This window comes from Podarcis raffonei, chromosome 10 (assembly GCF_027172205.1).
Source record: "Podarcis raffonei isolate rPodRaf1 chromosome 10, rPodRaf1.pri, whole genome shotgun sequence".
NCBI classification, from domain to species: Eukaryota; Metazoa; Chordata; class Lepidosauria; order Squamata; family Lacertidae; genus Podarcis; species Podarcis raffonei.
In genome coordinates, this window is record NC_070611.1 from 48,034,182 (window position 1) to 48,049,956 (window position 15,775).

General features: G+C 44.7%; 1 protein-coding gene across 1 annotated transcript; it reads left to right on the plus strand.

Annotated features, from left to right (window-relative positions):
* The first annotated feature begins 722 nt into the window (after positions 1-722).
* Positions 723-15,232, plus strand: LOC128422707 (arf-GAP with dual PH domain-containing protein 1-like). The gene is made up of 11 exons (XM_053407090.1): positions 723-1,094; positions 2,181-2,311; positions 4,070-4,161; positions 4,258-4,340; positions 7,614-7,726; positions 7,970-8,116; positions 9,198-9,281; positions 10,011-10,073; positions 10,871-10,942; positions 12,539-12,770; positions 14,096-15,232. Exons 1-11 carry the CDS (start codon positions 1,001-1,003, stop codon positions 14,122-14,124), a joined length of 1,140 nt encoding a protein of 379 aa, XP_053263065.1. The 5' UTR covers positions 723-1,000; the 3' UTR covers positions 14,125-15,232.
* The last annotated feature ends 543 nt before the right edge of the window (positions 15,233-15,775 follow it).

Here is a 15,775-nt window from a genome sequence, read left to right on the forward strand (position 1 = left end):
TTAAGTTCTTAACCCGAGGTACCACTGTATTGCTATGCATCTCCTCTCATTCAGTAAGCTGATGTTTTCTATTTCTATTATTATTATTATTATTATTATTATTATTATTATTATTATTAAAATTTGTATACCACCCCTATACAGATCTCAGGGCAGTTTGCAACACAAAATTACAATATGAAAGGCACAAAATATGGTACATAATAAAAATAAGAACAAAAACCAATAATCTCCACTTCCACAACACATTTAAGTGGGCATCTATAGAGTCCAGTGGGCCTTATTCCCAAGTAAGGGTGCATAGGATTGCAGCCTAAGCTTTAAAGGGGGCTTGTATGCGTGCAATACTGTCAGCTTAACATTTTTAGATTATAGCATTGCTGGTGGGAGATGAGAGTCCCAACAACATCTCGGGGGCACCAGGTTGGCAAAGGTTGCTGCAGGGAGACTTCTAGCCTTTGCCACTGCTTTGTTGTGTGGGCTTGGTCAAGCTACAATCTCTTGTCTCTTAGATAAGACCAATACCAGCTGCAAAGGGAGTGTTAGTGTAAGCTTAGGAGTGCTCTTAAGAATCTTTTTAACAAACAAGGGCATAGCAACGAATGTGGGTTGTGCTGCATTTTATCACTTTGCGTGCTGCTTGAGTTCCTTTTTCTCGGGCTTGGCCTTTAGCCCTGTGAGATGAGGAAAAACCGGTTTTTATGTTTAATAGCTGAACTTCCCTTAATACCCACAGGCACAGCCTCCTTTGCTGCGGCTGCTGCCTCGCCTGCAGCTAACACCTCTGTCGGTGCTGCTTTCCCTTGCAAGCATTTTCTTACCACTCCAGCTGCCTCACACAGAGGCAGCTGTGTCTCTGCCTCTCCCTCCTTTAAAAGAAAAAAAAAACAACCTCTAAAAGTTCTCTAAATCTACCTCTTGTGCAAGGTGGACGTGTGATCACAGGTACCAAGGAAGCAGATTTCCGCTCTGCCCCAGAGGGTTCCAAGGCATTCCGGAGATGATGGCTACAGAAGATGGCAGGAATGTGAACAGCCTCAAGGAAGTGTGGAGCAGAAAAGAAAATGCCTTGTGTGCAGATTGTGAGGAACCTGGTAAATCAATTTTGGAGGCTTCAGGGCAGAAGTGGAGGGCAAATGTGATGGACGTCTGAAGCAGTCAAAGAAATGACCGTTCCTTGGAAGGAGTGGCGGGTTGTGGGGAATTAATGAAGGAGAAGCAGCGCTGGCACGTTTGGGCATTGTGTTTTTATCTAGCCTGGAGCTCCTCCAGATAACTTCTGCCTTGCGCAAAGCTTCCATGGAGATTAGATTATATCTGGTATTTGCTGGTTGTTCGTTCTGATTTGTTTGCGGGTATGTTATGTGACAAGGAGCATTCATCCTAAAGTGTGTGCAGGGCATTCATATATATTTCCATTGATCATTCATTCATTCCTTGCTGTTTTAAAAGTGAATTTGTTGTGCTAGGGCAGAGGTTGGGGACCTCAAGCCTGGGAGGCCGAATGTGGCCCTCTGTACCTCTCTGTTTAGCCCTTGCACCTTTCTCAGGCCACACCCATGGCTTCACCCCCTCAAGTGTTTCTGGCTGATTGGAAAGTGTTCTTGGATTCCAATAATGGTCCTTGGGTTGTCGTTTTTACGAACCGCCATGTGACATGAAATCCCAGGGTGGGCCACAACGAAGTGAAACACGGCATTTAGAATTAAACAAATTTCAGTCAGTGGGGCCTAAAATGAACGCCTCTCAAGGGTCAATGGGCTTGGTGAAGAGCTGCATCTTCAAACCCTTGAAGAAAGCTTGACAATGAAGGTGACAGAAACAACTTTGTGATGAGGGAATTTCACCATTTGGGGGCTGCTGCAGAAAATGCCCTCTCACTAGCCTTGAGTTTGGGGCTGTCAAGATGGCGGATGGAGAGTGGACCTTAGAAGATTGCCCTGGAATGATTGTGGCAAACCTAAACTGTGCTCAGGTCCTGCTTGTGGGATTACAACAGGCATCTGGAGGGCGCTAAGAACAGGCTGATGAAGGGCCTTTGTCCTCATCCAGCAGGACTCCTCTTATATATTAGTCAAACAAAGCCTCTCAAGAACTTTGGGGTGGGTGGGTTTGAACCTGTTTATTAAATAAATATAATACCCAGTCTCCAAGAACTGATACACTTTTATTCCCCTTAGACCCTGACTGGGCCTCCTATACTTTGGGCGTCTTCCTCTGCTTAAACTGCTCAGGGATTCATCGCAACATCTCTGGCATCAGCAAAGTCAAGTCACTAAGGATGGACCACTGGGATGAAGGTCAGGTGCAGGTGAGTCTTGTGTCCCCAAGAAGCTACTCACTCGATAATATATTTGCATAGGAGATGCAAACAATTCGCCCCTCTTTTCTCTCAAGAATGCTGGGAGTAAAGAGGGAAGGGAAGGGAAGAAAAGAAAAGAAAAGAAAAGAAAAGAAAAGAAAAGAGAGCACCAAGCTTCAGAAATGTAAGATTGGTAATCATGGAGGATGAGAAAAGGTTGAGCTCTCCTGTGGTTGCTGTGTCAGGGAAGGAGGGGACCCTGGGGCCTTGTAGAGGTCAAATGTCATGGTGGTGTGGCTGGTGCATAAGCGTGGAATAGGGAAGATAGGGATTTGTGTTAGATGAGGAGTCACTCAGGTGGCCACAACCATGTGGCTGGCTCCTTCCTCTCCTCCACCCCAAAGCCTGGATTGCTTTGTGAGTGTAGCAAAAGGGTTTGAATTGTTTGTCACAGATCTGAAACAGTGAGCTGGGGCATAGCCACTGAGCTCATTAGCAGGGAGTTCAATAGTGGCAGGATTTTGTGATGAAGAACAAAGCTTGCCAACTGCCTGAAAGTGACTGGTCCATGCTCAAGAATGAAAACATTTGGGTACCAGTCTTACCCAAGGACAATAATAGAACAATAAAATTCAAAACAGTAATAGTTAATTCAAAATCCAATTGAAACAAATTAGTTTAACTATTTCAACAAAATTGATGAACTAGATCGAGTGATACCAGCTTTTGAAAGTTGTTTAACAAGAGGCTTAGATACATTTAGTAACTATTTCACTGTTCAGCAAATTCTAAATGCGTTGGATGCGCTTGATGAAGTGAAACCAGTTTCCCAGTGTCTTGTTTAAAGTCACGTAGCAAGCGTCTTAAAACACCTCCTTTAGTAATCTGGAGTCTGTTTCATTGCTTGGAGAGAAGTTGGATGACCACACTAAAACCACGTTCCACCGAATATGTTGTTGGAAATGCAACACGGAGCTTTTTTACCACTGTGCTTAGATATTTCCTTCTGTAACCAAACCTCTTGGTACGATTTCTTAAGCTTTGGCTTCAGCTCAATGCCATTTTGTAGTTCAGGGCTTGTCCCCCGTTAGATGACTGGCAGGTGGGTGGTCTCACCCACCTGTCCAAGTTGACCTGTGTGGGGTACAGGCTGGAGGGGTCAGTGGAGAATTCAGTCCTGCTGGCTGCAGGGGTCTCCTTTGTCAGTATGTTTCCCGCTTGGAATACACTGGGAAAACTGCACCCAGGAGGAATGAACCCTGCCCATCCGCTGATATCACCCAGTAACATCAGATGATTGACAGGTGGATGTGGTTTGGAGAAATTGCCTTGCAGGCCAACTTGGACCCTTCGGCAGCCCAAGACTGGCATTCAGCCTGGAGGTTTTCTCCTCCCCACCAACCCACTCTAGCGTCTAGTTGGAGGACAGCTTTGCAATGTGTAAAATGGCCCTGATTCCATTGATAACAGAATCCCAGAATGTGATTTCAGCCTATGCTCCCCATTTCATCGTGTTCTGATTTTGGGAGACAGTTAGCTGTACAGAGAATGGATATTGCGCAGAGTTGTAGGTGGCAAGGCTCTTGAAAATTTTAGGGGTGGTATGTAAAATTAGGACTACCCAGGAGAGCACCTCTGCCAGCTGATCCCGGCTAGCTGGGGCTGATGAGAGTTAGAGTCCAAAACATGTGGAGGGCACCAGGTTGAGGAAGGCTGGCTTACATGAAAAGGCTATGAGCATTAACTTGTGCATCTTCCCCTTTTTAGTTTTTGATGCAACATGGGAATGCAGTAGCCAAGGCAACGTATGAGGCCCATGTTCCTATGTACTATTACCGCCCAGTCCACACTGATTGCCAGTAAGTGCCGAATCTCCATCGGGGAAGGGAGAAAGGGTTGTGCATTGCGAGATTTCTCTTACCTGTCACCATATCATCTCTCTCGACTTCCCACAGAGTCCTGAGAGAGCAGTGGGTACGAGCCAAATACGAACGGAAAGAATTCACGGAGCCAGGAAAACATCCGCCATATTCCAATGGTAATCCTTCTACAGTGGAATCAATCCCTCTGAAAAGCTAGTAGCCCTGTGACCAGTGCCAGATTTACATATAAGCTAAACAAGCTATAGCTTCGGGCCCCACTCTCTTGGCCTCCCCCACAAATTTAAAGGGGAAAAAACCTGTATGTACATTTTCAAAATATAAGATAAAAAACAAATAAAATAAAACCAGTGTACATACAGCAACAGTGTTTTGTGTTGTGTAGGCTCCTGTGATGTAAGTAATGGGCCCCGCCTGCTAGCCTGCTCCCTAAAATATCAATGGTTTGCTCATTTCTATATATAGGGTGCCTACATTCTGCATGGACTGGTTGCATGGCAATATATGCAAATGGCTTTAGATACCTATTAGGTCCATAAATTACCATATAGCATACATTCAACACAAAAAACAGTGACAATTTGTTGTTGACAAAGGACAGCTGGACATATAAAGGGCCCCATTACCTCCAGTAGCTTAGGGCCTCATCAAACCTAATCCAGCCCTGCTTGTGACAGGTGTTTTTAGGGGGGCCTGTCAAGATCCTGGGGTTCTGGTGACTGCCCCGGGATGCCAGGTGCAGACTCCAAGAGTTTTAAAGAAGAAGACAATTTGGCACATTGTCTTCCCTCCTTCAAACTCCCAGAGTGGGTCATGAAATAACATAATCAGGGCTTCTCACCAGAGGAAATGGTTTACCTGTGAAACAGGAAGAATTATAATTCAGTGCTTGTGGCTTGTATGTAGCAAAGGGTGTGAAAACAGAGTGGAAGACCATCTCTATGTGTGAATGCTTCCTCCGTGGGGGCAGGCAGAGCAGTTTTCACGTCCACCTTCCACCCTTTTAGAACTGAAATACTTACAGCATGGCTGCTACTTTTTCTTATTGCAAAGCCTCCCCTCCAAAAAAAAAAAAAAAGACTTCAGAAATTCAACTATGCTTTTTCCAGCAGCGTTGGAGGAAAGTGCTACCTGCTGAATTGTTGCTGTCACACAGCTGTAAAAAGACACAAGTCAAATCAAATCAAATCAAATTTATTAAAAACGGTCACAGACCAGATTAACTCGTACAGCTAGTCAGCAAAGCATAACACCGGAAAAAGCAAAGGACAATTTCAATACAGATTAGGCCATAACAGCAATTTAAAATTAGACAGCATAAATAAAATTAAGTATTTGCCTTCGCCTGCATATTGGCATTGGAAAGCTCTTGTTTCCTGCGCCTAATAGCGGCTACACAGAATTTGGCAACATTGATCGTAATTTCAGGAACCTTATCTTCTACCAAGGCTCTCATACGTTGGAGTTCTGGTTCATTTTTAAGCTTTTGTAGAACTGGGGCAATAAAGGTCAGGCGTAGGTCCTCGTAGTAACTACAGTGCAGCAATACATGCAGATTTGTTTCCACTTCCGATGAGCCACATGGGCAAACACGTGACTCATATGGTTTGCCCTCATATCTGCCTAGCAGCAGGGCAGAGGGCAGAACGTTAAATCTGGCCAGGGTAAAGGAGTGTCTGTACTTAGGTATTTGTAAATCAGCCAGATAATTTGCGGGTGAGAACCCTCTCCCAAAGTCTCTAATTGTGGCATATTTATCCATTTTGCCCATATGACATTGCAGTTCTATGTCCCTAATGCGTTGAAGCACTTGACTTCTGGCTCTCTCATATCCTGCCGCTATCAAGATCTGCGGGGAGAATCCCAAGCTTCTTATCTTTTCAAACAGGGAAGCTTTCCAGGTAGAATGAAAGGTGTCTAAGAGTGTTAAAGGAGCCAAACCGGCCGGGAAAAAAATAAGTTTTAACCAGTAGTGTATCTTTAGAATCCACAACCGCGCGTTAACGGGTGGTTGTCCAACTTCTAAGCGGACAGCTATATTAGATACACAGGGGGGGATCCCCAATAAACACCGATAGAATTTTGTTTGAAATGCCTCCATAGGCGCAAAATTTTTAAAACTGCAAACCTGGGATCCATAAGTGAGTTGTGGGAGTATTTTTGCAGCAAAAACCTGGGAGGCCGCCGGAACGTATTTACCCCCTTTCCCGTGAAAAAATCTTGTAAGGGCTTTATTGGCCCTTCCTGCATTGGCAATGGCGTTTTTCATCTGTTGGTGCCACGAGACCCTTTCCTGAAAAGTTATTCCCAGGTATTTGAAAGTTGCTACCTGGTAAAGACACAAGGAACGGTCAGAGGAAAAGTGGAAGCTATAACTTAAGTAGCTAGTCCTTAATAACCTCAGCTCAAATAATTCCTCGGTCATCTCTCATCTAGGATGTCTCTCACCCTGACGGCATGGAGGAGAATGCACTGTGTTAAAATATGCAGACTTTTGGAGTAGAATGATGGAGGGGTTTGGTCTCTGTAGGTCAGTATGTATCTGCTGTACAGAAACCTCAGTGGTCAGTGCACAGGGGCCATAGCTCAGTGGCAGAGACCCCCCCCCTGCATGCAGAAGGCCCCAGGTTCAGTCCTCTTGAGATCTCCAATTAAAAGATGAGGGAGAAGGTGATAGGAAATACCTTTCTCTGACTGAGACCCTGAAGGACTACTGCCAACCAAAACAGAGAATATTGGGCTAGATCAGGCTTCCTCAACCTCGGCCCTCCAGATGTTTTTGGCCTACAACTCCCATGATCCCTAGCTAGCAGGACCAGTGGTCAGGGATGATGGGAATTGTAGTCTCAAAACATCTGGAGGGCCGAGGTTGAGGAAGCCTGGGCTAGATGGACAAATAGCCTGGTATAATCTGTTTACAAATGCACTAGATAAATGAGGTGCAGGAGCAACTACACAGACCTCTTCCGGACAGCCTTTTCATTGAGCATTAATTCTTATTTGCTTGCATAAAGCCTATGCAGAGGTTAGGCAATGTCTGGTCTTTATTGAGTATTTGTTGTGATTTGCTTGCAAGGAGGTTATGTGGCTGAGCATTCATCCTCCTGTGCTTGCGTGGTGTTTTTGCTTCTTCCCCTTAATCATTTGTTCGTTCCACACTTTTCAGTGCATTCCCCCATTGCTTTCCTAGCTGCAAAAAGTCTCAATGTGTGTGTGTGTTTAAGTGGATTTTTTGTGCTAGGATGACAGGGCACTTTAATCCACTTCAGTTGCATGAACCTAAATTCCCAGTATACGCTGGAATTTCTCCCACAACATACTGGCAGTCTGTAGGCAACTCTGATACACGGCGGCTTCCTGCGTGTCTTGGGCTGTCTGATGTTTCCATTCTGGCCAGCGCATGTAATCTCCAGCTTGCCTTTTCCTCCTAGGATTGAAGGAAGGGATTCTGTGGAAGCGAGGCAGAGACAATGGGCAGTATCTTCCTCGCAGGTTTCTGCTGTCTGAGAGAGAGGGCTGTCTCAAGTATTTTGTCAAACAGGATGTGAGTAGCAATTTACTTGTGTAAGTGCATCCCAACCCAGAATGGGCAACCTTTCCTACAGTCTTCAGAAGGATGCTTCTGAATTTTCTTTGCAGTACCGTAAAGAAACCTGAGTTGCCCTTGCAACTCTTCACACTTTAAACTGTTAAGAGCCTGCCTGTTTTTATTTTTGCTTATGAAGCTCTGCAAGATCCCTTGTGCACCAGTGGTGTTGCATAAATACCAACATTATTTTCTTTTCAGGCCAAAGAACCAAAAGTAGTTGTTAAAATTGACACTATCAATGCCACGTTCCAGCCGGAGAAGACAGGGAACCCAAATGGCCTGCAGATCACCTACCTGAAAGAGAACAAGACTCGCAACATCTTCCTTTATCATGAGGATGGGAAGGTACAGGGGCCGTGGCTAGCAGTATGGTGTGGCACTCTGTAGGAAATGGTGGAGAAAGCCTGGACTTGACAGAGTCAGCGTCTTCTGTCAGAAGATGGTCTAGATAAGGAGTGACACAGGTAGTTCTCTGGGTGTTTCTGACTCAGTAGCTTGACAACAGCAACAGCAAAATGACTTTATCCATCTAACTGGGCTGCTGAAATGAAGAAAGCGAAACAGGAGTGGTCTTCTGTGCGAAAGGCCTGTGAGCCTATTTTCCGTTCTGGTTCCGTTCTAGGCTCAGAAACGTGCTCAGAAGCAGCCTTTCTTCAATATCAGCTGCATGTCTTTTGCACCTGGCTCTGGCTGGTGGGTCTTAGGGGTTCTCGTAAAAAACCCAAGTAGACCCAAGGAGCCTGGGACTGCTCACACCTGGCATAAATTGTACCAGAGGTCAAAGTCCACCACTGGAGACAACCCAGATCCTTCTTGCTTCATGTCTGGGAATCTTTGGGTCCAAGGTAGACTCCCTTTCCTCATCTCTCACACCGTCAGAACAAGCATTGCCTGCAACAGCTGCAAATTAAATACAAGTCCTTAGCACTACCAGGAAATATGGCTGTGGTAGGAAACCATTGTGGGACAGGATGGTCTTTGGATTATTATGAATTCTAGTTGTGGGAGATGTTCACTGATGTTGCCCAGGAACTTTCTTCAATTGGACTTTGGGTTCCTCAGACGCATGCTGCAAACTTACCAGGAAGAAGGTTCCATAGGCATAGGGGATTAGACAAATTCATGGAGGATAAGGCTATCAGTGTTCACTTGTCACAATGGCTAAGTTCTTCCTACGCTGTCGGAGGCAGTGTGCCTCTAAATGCCAGCTGCTGGGGATCACAAGTGGAGAGAGTGCTGTTGCATTTACATTCTGCAGGTGGGCTTCCCGTGGGTTGGCCGCTATAAGAGCAAGATGCTGGTCCAGATTGGCTTTTAGCCTTGTCCAACAGGTTACATAGAAACCAACGAGATTTGCTTCTGAGTAGGCCTGCTTAGAGTCAGGCTTCCGGTTCATTGTTCTTTTGTGTGCCCTTCCTCTATCTAGGAAATTGTGGACTGGTTCAATGCGATCCGCGCAGTACAATTCCACTATTTGAAGGTGGCCTTTCCTGTTGCCAGTGATCAAGAGGTAAGGAAGTTATGGAACAAGATTGGCCTCCTTCAGGCAACCTGTTTATGCAACATTCATCCTGATTTTCTTGCACAAAGTTTGTGCAGAGAATAGATTATGCCTGGTCTTTATTCATTTTGATTTCTTTGCAGGAAAGTTATGTGACAGCAGCATTCATCCTGATTGTCATGTCAGGTGTTTGGTGTTTACACATTGCCTTGTCAACCATTTGTTTATCCCACACTTTTCAGTGCATTCAATTTATTAGCTGCATTATCTTTTTAAAGTTGGTTTGATTTCTTTAAAAGTGGGTCTCTTGTGCTGGGGCAACAGAACACTTGAATCCACTTTGACTGCACAAACCTAAATTTCTGGCATGTGCTTGCATTCCTTCTGCATAGCCTGCTTGCAAGGCTGCACTACAGACTAACTGGCTTCCTAGTGTCATTGCAAATCTAATTACTTTCAGCTCTGTGGCCATCTTTGACTCAAAGTGAAATTGGGTAGTGTGTGTGTGTTTGGTTGGGCCAGCATTAGGCATTTTGTGTTGGGGTGTGTGTGTCTGTGGAGCTGGCATGTTTGGGTTTGGCTGGACAGAACTAGTTGTTTTGATACCTTGGGTAAAAAGACGTTTCCCCCCTACCCACCCCACCCCATTTCCAGTCTATCCAAACCTTTGATTATGCATAGTGTTTGAGTGTCTTCCCAGTCATTTCTGATAAATCAAAAGCTGTCCTTCTGTTGCAGCTCAAAAGCCGGCTGACTCGGAATTTCCTGAAAGAAGGCTACATGGAGAAGACTGGGCCCAGGGTATATCAATTTATTTATTTAGGTTTCTATATTTATTTTAAATCTCTTTTTATCTCAGAAGCTATTGCGAGGTGACAATATGTTGTTGTTTCTTTAAAAAATCCCCTGCCCAAGGTTTAGCCAAGAGTAAACTATCAGCAAAATGAAAACAGCAAGAAGGCATCTTGCGAGATTAATGTTGAGGCAGTCACACTGCTTCACTTCCAATCAGTACATATCCCATAATGTTTTATACCACAAGTGTTCTGGTATATTTTTGTCCTGCTTTGGTATCCTCTAACACCCTCGCCCACACTCCCCAGACAGCTTTAATATGGTAGCACTGGGGAAACACTGTAGAACAAATTAAAGTAGGAAAAAAATCCACTACAGTGGTACCTCGGGTTACATACGCTTTAGGTTACAGACGCTTCAGGTTACAGACTCTGCTAACCCAGAAATAGTACCTCAGGTTAAGAACTTTGCTTCAGGATGAGAACAGAAATCATGCTCCGGCGGCACCAGGAGGCCCCATTAGCTAAAGTGGTGCTTCAGGTTAAGAACAGTTTCAGGTTAAGAACGGACCTCCAGAACAAATTTAGTACTTAACCCGAGGTACCACTGTACTAATGCATTATTATTGTGTTAAGAACTTGTTGTGGAATACCTGCAATAAACAACCGTCAGGGTGGGCCCTCTTAACTCTGTGCTGCTAGGGCAGATGTGATATAAGACTTGAATGCACTTCTAAAGCTACTATCAAAGATTGACCAGGAGAGGGCTCCCTCCTCTTGTAAACATCTCTGGTTCTTCTGCAGCAAAAGGAGTCTTTCAAGAAGCGCTGGTTCACTCTGGACCACCGAAGGCTGATGTACTTCAAGGATCCTATGGTAAGCCAGCAATCGGATTGCCCCTTATCCCCTCCCACCTCGCTCTGCTCTCAGTTCTTTACTAAGTTACACTGTCTTCCAGCAGATGAATAGCCGTCTTGTGCTGCTTGAAACAGGAGCAGGGTTGCTGACTATCAAACCGGCTCCTGTTGCCATGCTGATTTAGGAACCTAAAGTTTTAATGCTTGCTTTCTGCCCGTTAGACTTTCGTTAAAGCTGGGTTTCCCCCCTCTCTGACCAGTGGCAAGCTCAAAACAGGTGCAAAGAGACACTCCTGAAACCTTGAACCGTGGGACTTGTTCCCCACAAGATGGCCCCCAACTTGGACGGCTTTAAGAGAGGGTGGGAGAAATTCATGGAGCAGATGGCGATCAGTGGCTACTAGCCATTATGGCTGTCCTCTGCATCCATGGTTGGAGGCAGTAATGCCTCTGAATATCAGCTGCTGGAAACCACAGGGCATGAGGGAGTGGTCTTGTGTTCAAATCCTGCAGGCACTTGGCTGGCCATTGTGAAAAAAAGACACTGGGCTAGATGAGCCATTGGCAGGAATGGGGAACCAGGTTTCCTTGGACTGTAGCCCCCATCACTCCTGACCGCTGGCCATGCTGGCTGGGGCTGTTGGAGCCCAACAGCATGTCAGGTCATCTGTCTGGGATGCTTTATTTGAGATCCCTGCATCACAGGGACTTGGACGAGATGATCCTTGTGGTCCCTTCCAACTTCATAATTCTGCGATTCTATGATTACCTTCTAGAGGCCCATAGGTTTCTTATTCCTGTTATGGAGGGAACAACGATGGAAAATGTCCACTCCCCCAGGCTGCTGCTTCAACTGTCCGAGCTGCTTCTGCTCCTTCTAACGTTAAAGGGTGGGGGTTAAGATTCCAGCACTTCATCAAGCTGTACTCCCTCCCCATTGTGCCGTCACACACCCTGGGAAACTGTTTCCACGACCCCTTCAGAGTTTTCTCCCCCCCCCCAAATCTTTTTTTTTTTAAAGTTTTACATTGCAAATTTAAATTCAAACATTAAACATCAACACCATCATTTAGGATTCCCTGAATCCTTTGACTCCCCTCCACCCTTCCATGGTTACCACTATCAATCTTTTTTCAACTGCTTCTCTTCTTTTTTCTATTTTTCTTAAATAATCCATTTTTACCACAATTTTTAGTATATTACAAGCATCCCTCAAATCCCGCCAAAGTTTTTAGTTACTTACAGTGTTCTCTTGAATACTGTACATTATAAATTTTTCTGATTCCGTCTTAAGTTCTTCTCTTCCTGGTTTCTGATTTTCCCAGTTGATTTCGCCATTTCGTCATACATAGCCCATCATCTTCATCAACCATTCATCTCTGGTCTGGACTTTGTCTTCTTTCCACCTCTGGGCCTGTAGTATCCACACTGCTGTCATTGCATACATAAATAATTATTTCTGCTCTTTTGGTATATCTGCGCCTAAAATTCCTAATAAAAAGGCCTCTGGTTGACGGCCCCATCAGAGTTTTCATCCTGGTCCAGTGTGTGCTCTCGGTCGCTAACATGGACCGGAATCCTAAGGCATGTCTCCTATTTCTCTCCTACCTTGCAGGATGCTTTTGCGAAAGGTGAAGTGTTCATAGGAAGTGATGGGCATGGATATGGTGTCCGGCAAGGGCTGCCAACTGGCACGCAGGGCACCTTCACCTGGCCGTATGGCATCACCATTATCACACCTGACCGGGAGTACCTCTTCACCTGTGAGACTGAGAGGGAGCAGCAAGAGTGGATTGCAGCCTTCAGGCACGTTATAGAGCAGCCCATGACACCCCAGGAATATGCAAGTAAGTGCCAGAAAGACTTTCTTCTTGGGCACTTGGGTCTGAGGGATCTATATTGAGAAGTAAACTGCTGTCATTCATATATATATATATTTACATTTCAAAATATTCATTTAAACATCCTTAAATCAATGACTTCCCTTCTCTTTCCGTGGTCCATTTTGCATACCATACATCCCTGCATGTTTTACATGAACTAAACCATTCTGTAATCCATTGTTACATACATCAAAACTTATTTACACTGTTGAATTTATCTTAATGCTACCAGCGTTTTTAAATGAACACAATTTTCACCCACATATTCAGTAAACATTTTCCAGTACATTTATATGTACATTCTTCTTGTTCTCTTATTCTAGATGTTAAATCTGCAAGCTGTGCGTATTCCATCAGTTTAAGTTGCCATTCTTCTTTAGTTGGGACCTTGCTCGTTTTCCATTTCTGGGCTAACAAAACATGGGCCGCAGTAGTAGCATACATAAGTAGTCTTTTTTGACACCTGGGAATTTCCCTCTGGATTATCCCCAACAAAAAGGACTCTGGTTTTTTTTGGAAAGGTACTTTTAAAACATTTTTTTCAATTCATTATATATCATTTCCCAATACCTTTTTACAAGTCCGCCACATATGCTATCATATCACACCACAACACTTTCTCCTTCCCACCTCCAGAAAACACATGTACATGTTCAGGAGGCTCATATGAACAGCTTTCATACATGCTCACATACATTGCAGCATTTTTGCTCTTAAAGCAGCACAGGGGAGCGGGGGTCTCCTACGCCAGCACTGGCCTGGAGAAGTAAAAATTCATCTTCCCTGCCTCTCTGTCTTCTTCTTTCTCCTTACCTGTTGCAGCTAACTCTTCTTTTTACAGTGAGTGTGCTGCTGTATTCGGAGCAAACAGTTGTTCCCATTCTCTCCAGTGCTCAAACTGCCCCACACCTGTTTGCTTTGCTTCCAGCAGTGCCTCGACTGTAAAAAGTTTTTTATTTTTTAAAGATGCTGGAGACTGCCAACTATTGTGGGGACATTGTTTTAGGAAACCCAGAGGCTGCAGGGCCTCTGACCTGTGCCCCAGAATCTGGTCTTGTTGCTGCTTCTGTGGCTGACCTCTGGAAACCCCACTCTGACGTCTATGATTTTACCAGGCACTGTCCACATCCTTGAAAACTTGTCTCTGCATCCTTGAGAACTAGAAACTTAGGTTATAAGATAAAACAAAAGCTGCATTCTGTGTGCCCAACACTAAATTCTGTTTGAGAATATATGTAATTGCAGAGCTCGTCCATCCCTGCTCTGATGCCTCCTCTGTTTTCCTACAGTTGAAGCTTATTTCAAGCTGAAGCCCTAACATCTTTGAAGAAGAGAGACTTGCTGCTTTTCTACTGGTTATCTGCCCTCTTGGGAAACACAGGGTTAAAGAAGGCACCCTTTCTCAAAGAAGCTGCCATGCTATATTCCAGTGCCTCGTGGTTGGGATCCATTTGGACAGCAGAGCTTTCTGCCATTTTGATCAGCAACGGATCCAGATGGAAAGCACAGGAGCTGATGAACTGAGGCATTATTTGTCCTGTCCCACCATAGGCCTGGCAGACTTGCTTTCTGTTGGTCACACTATATGCGGGGGCCCTCCTCCGTGGCTTACTACTGCTTGCTGCTGATTGGCTGCTGCCTGTTCAAGGCTTCAACAGGAAGATAGAAAAAACCACCCATCAAAACAGCTGTGTGTATACGTACCAAACTGATGAGTATTTTATTTTGCTCCTGTTTTTGCTGCTGCCCCATGTCTCTCACTCTCTGATTATTCTGATGTCCTGGCTGCCAGGTTTCCCCACTTTGCTATCTATTCAAATCTATGATAAACCTGCTATCTTGACTTCAAGTTCCTGGCAGCCTGCAGCAGTACTTGTCTTTTGAGTTCATATTGTTGCCTCCAGTAGAAAAACGAGGACTGTCCTGAGTGCTGAGGCTGTTCTGGGTGGTCCAGTCATGCATGCCACTCCACTGCCTGTAACTTCTGTGTTTTCTATTCAAATGTAATGAAATTTCTACTTATTTTCCCAAAGCATCAGACCAGCCAAATAATTTCATGCAGATTGGTCAAAGGGTATCAGTTTTATAAGGCATTGAAAATATCCTTGCATATCCTCCAAGGTACTCCTAGTTTTCAATGGAGAACCAACCACCTATTCCTCTGCTTGTAACTTGGCATGATAATTTTGGTGTGTCTTTTTAATAGACCCCATTTTATACTGACAGATGCATTGATCTCTCTGCCTCTTGTCGTCTCCACATCAACTTTCTGTGACCTGTATAGGCTGCTCCAGACTGCTGTTTCTGTTTCTTCATCCCAGCGGAAATGAGTGAAAAATAATCAAATGAAAGATGTTTTTGTTGTTGTTCAGAACTCTTCAATTTGAATTCACATATGTTATCCTAACTAAAACGAATGAAACTAATGGGGCTTGTTCCTTTCATTTTCCATTCGTTTCCCACAATGAACGTGGAGATAGCTATAACAACACAACTTGCTCTTCTTTATAGACAAGCTCTTGAGGATTCTTGCCAGCCTGCTTGGCCCTCTTCTCTGATCCAATGGGCTTCTCCTTATATCAATTAGCCCTCTCTGCCAGATGAAGAACTCGAATTCAGGTTTCTCTGTCTGCCCAGTTATTTAATGTAGGCAGAGGAAAGGCAAAGGTTAAAGGTCCATCAGGCGTAGGAGCCAACTCCTATGGGCTGAGGTCCCTTTGCCCCCCCCAACAAAAGATATGAGGGGGCTATCCCCCGCCCCAAGTTGATGGGCATTGCCATTCAAATAGTGTGTGTGTGCTGTGTCATGTGATTGATTATCACATGAGAGGTCAAATGCATGGCAAAGTATGAGCTGAGACATTGATCCAACAAGCAACACTCTTCCTCCCGCTCCTTTCTTTTGAAGAGCAGGGAGGGCACAAGCCTTAGCCCATCTGAACCTTCTCCAGGCTACCTGCTCCCCTGAC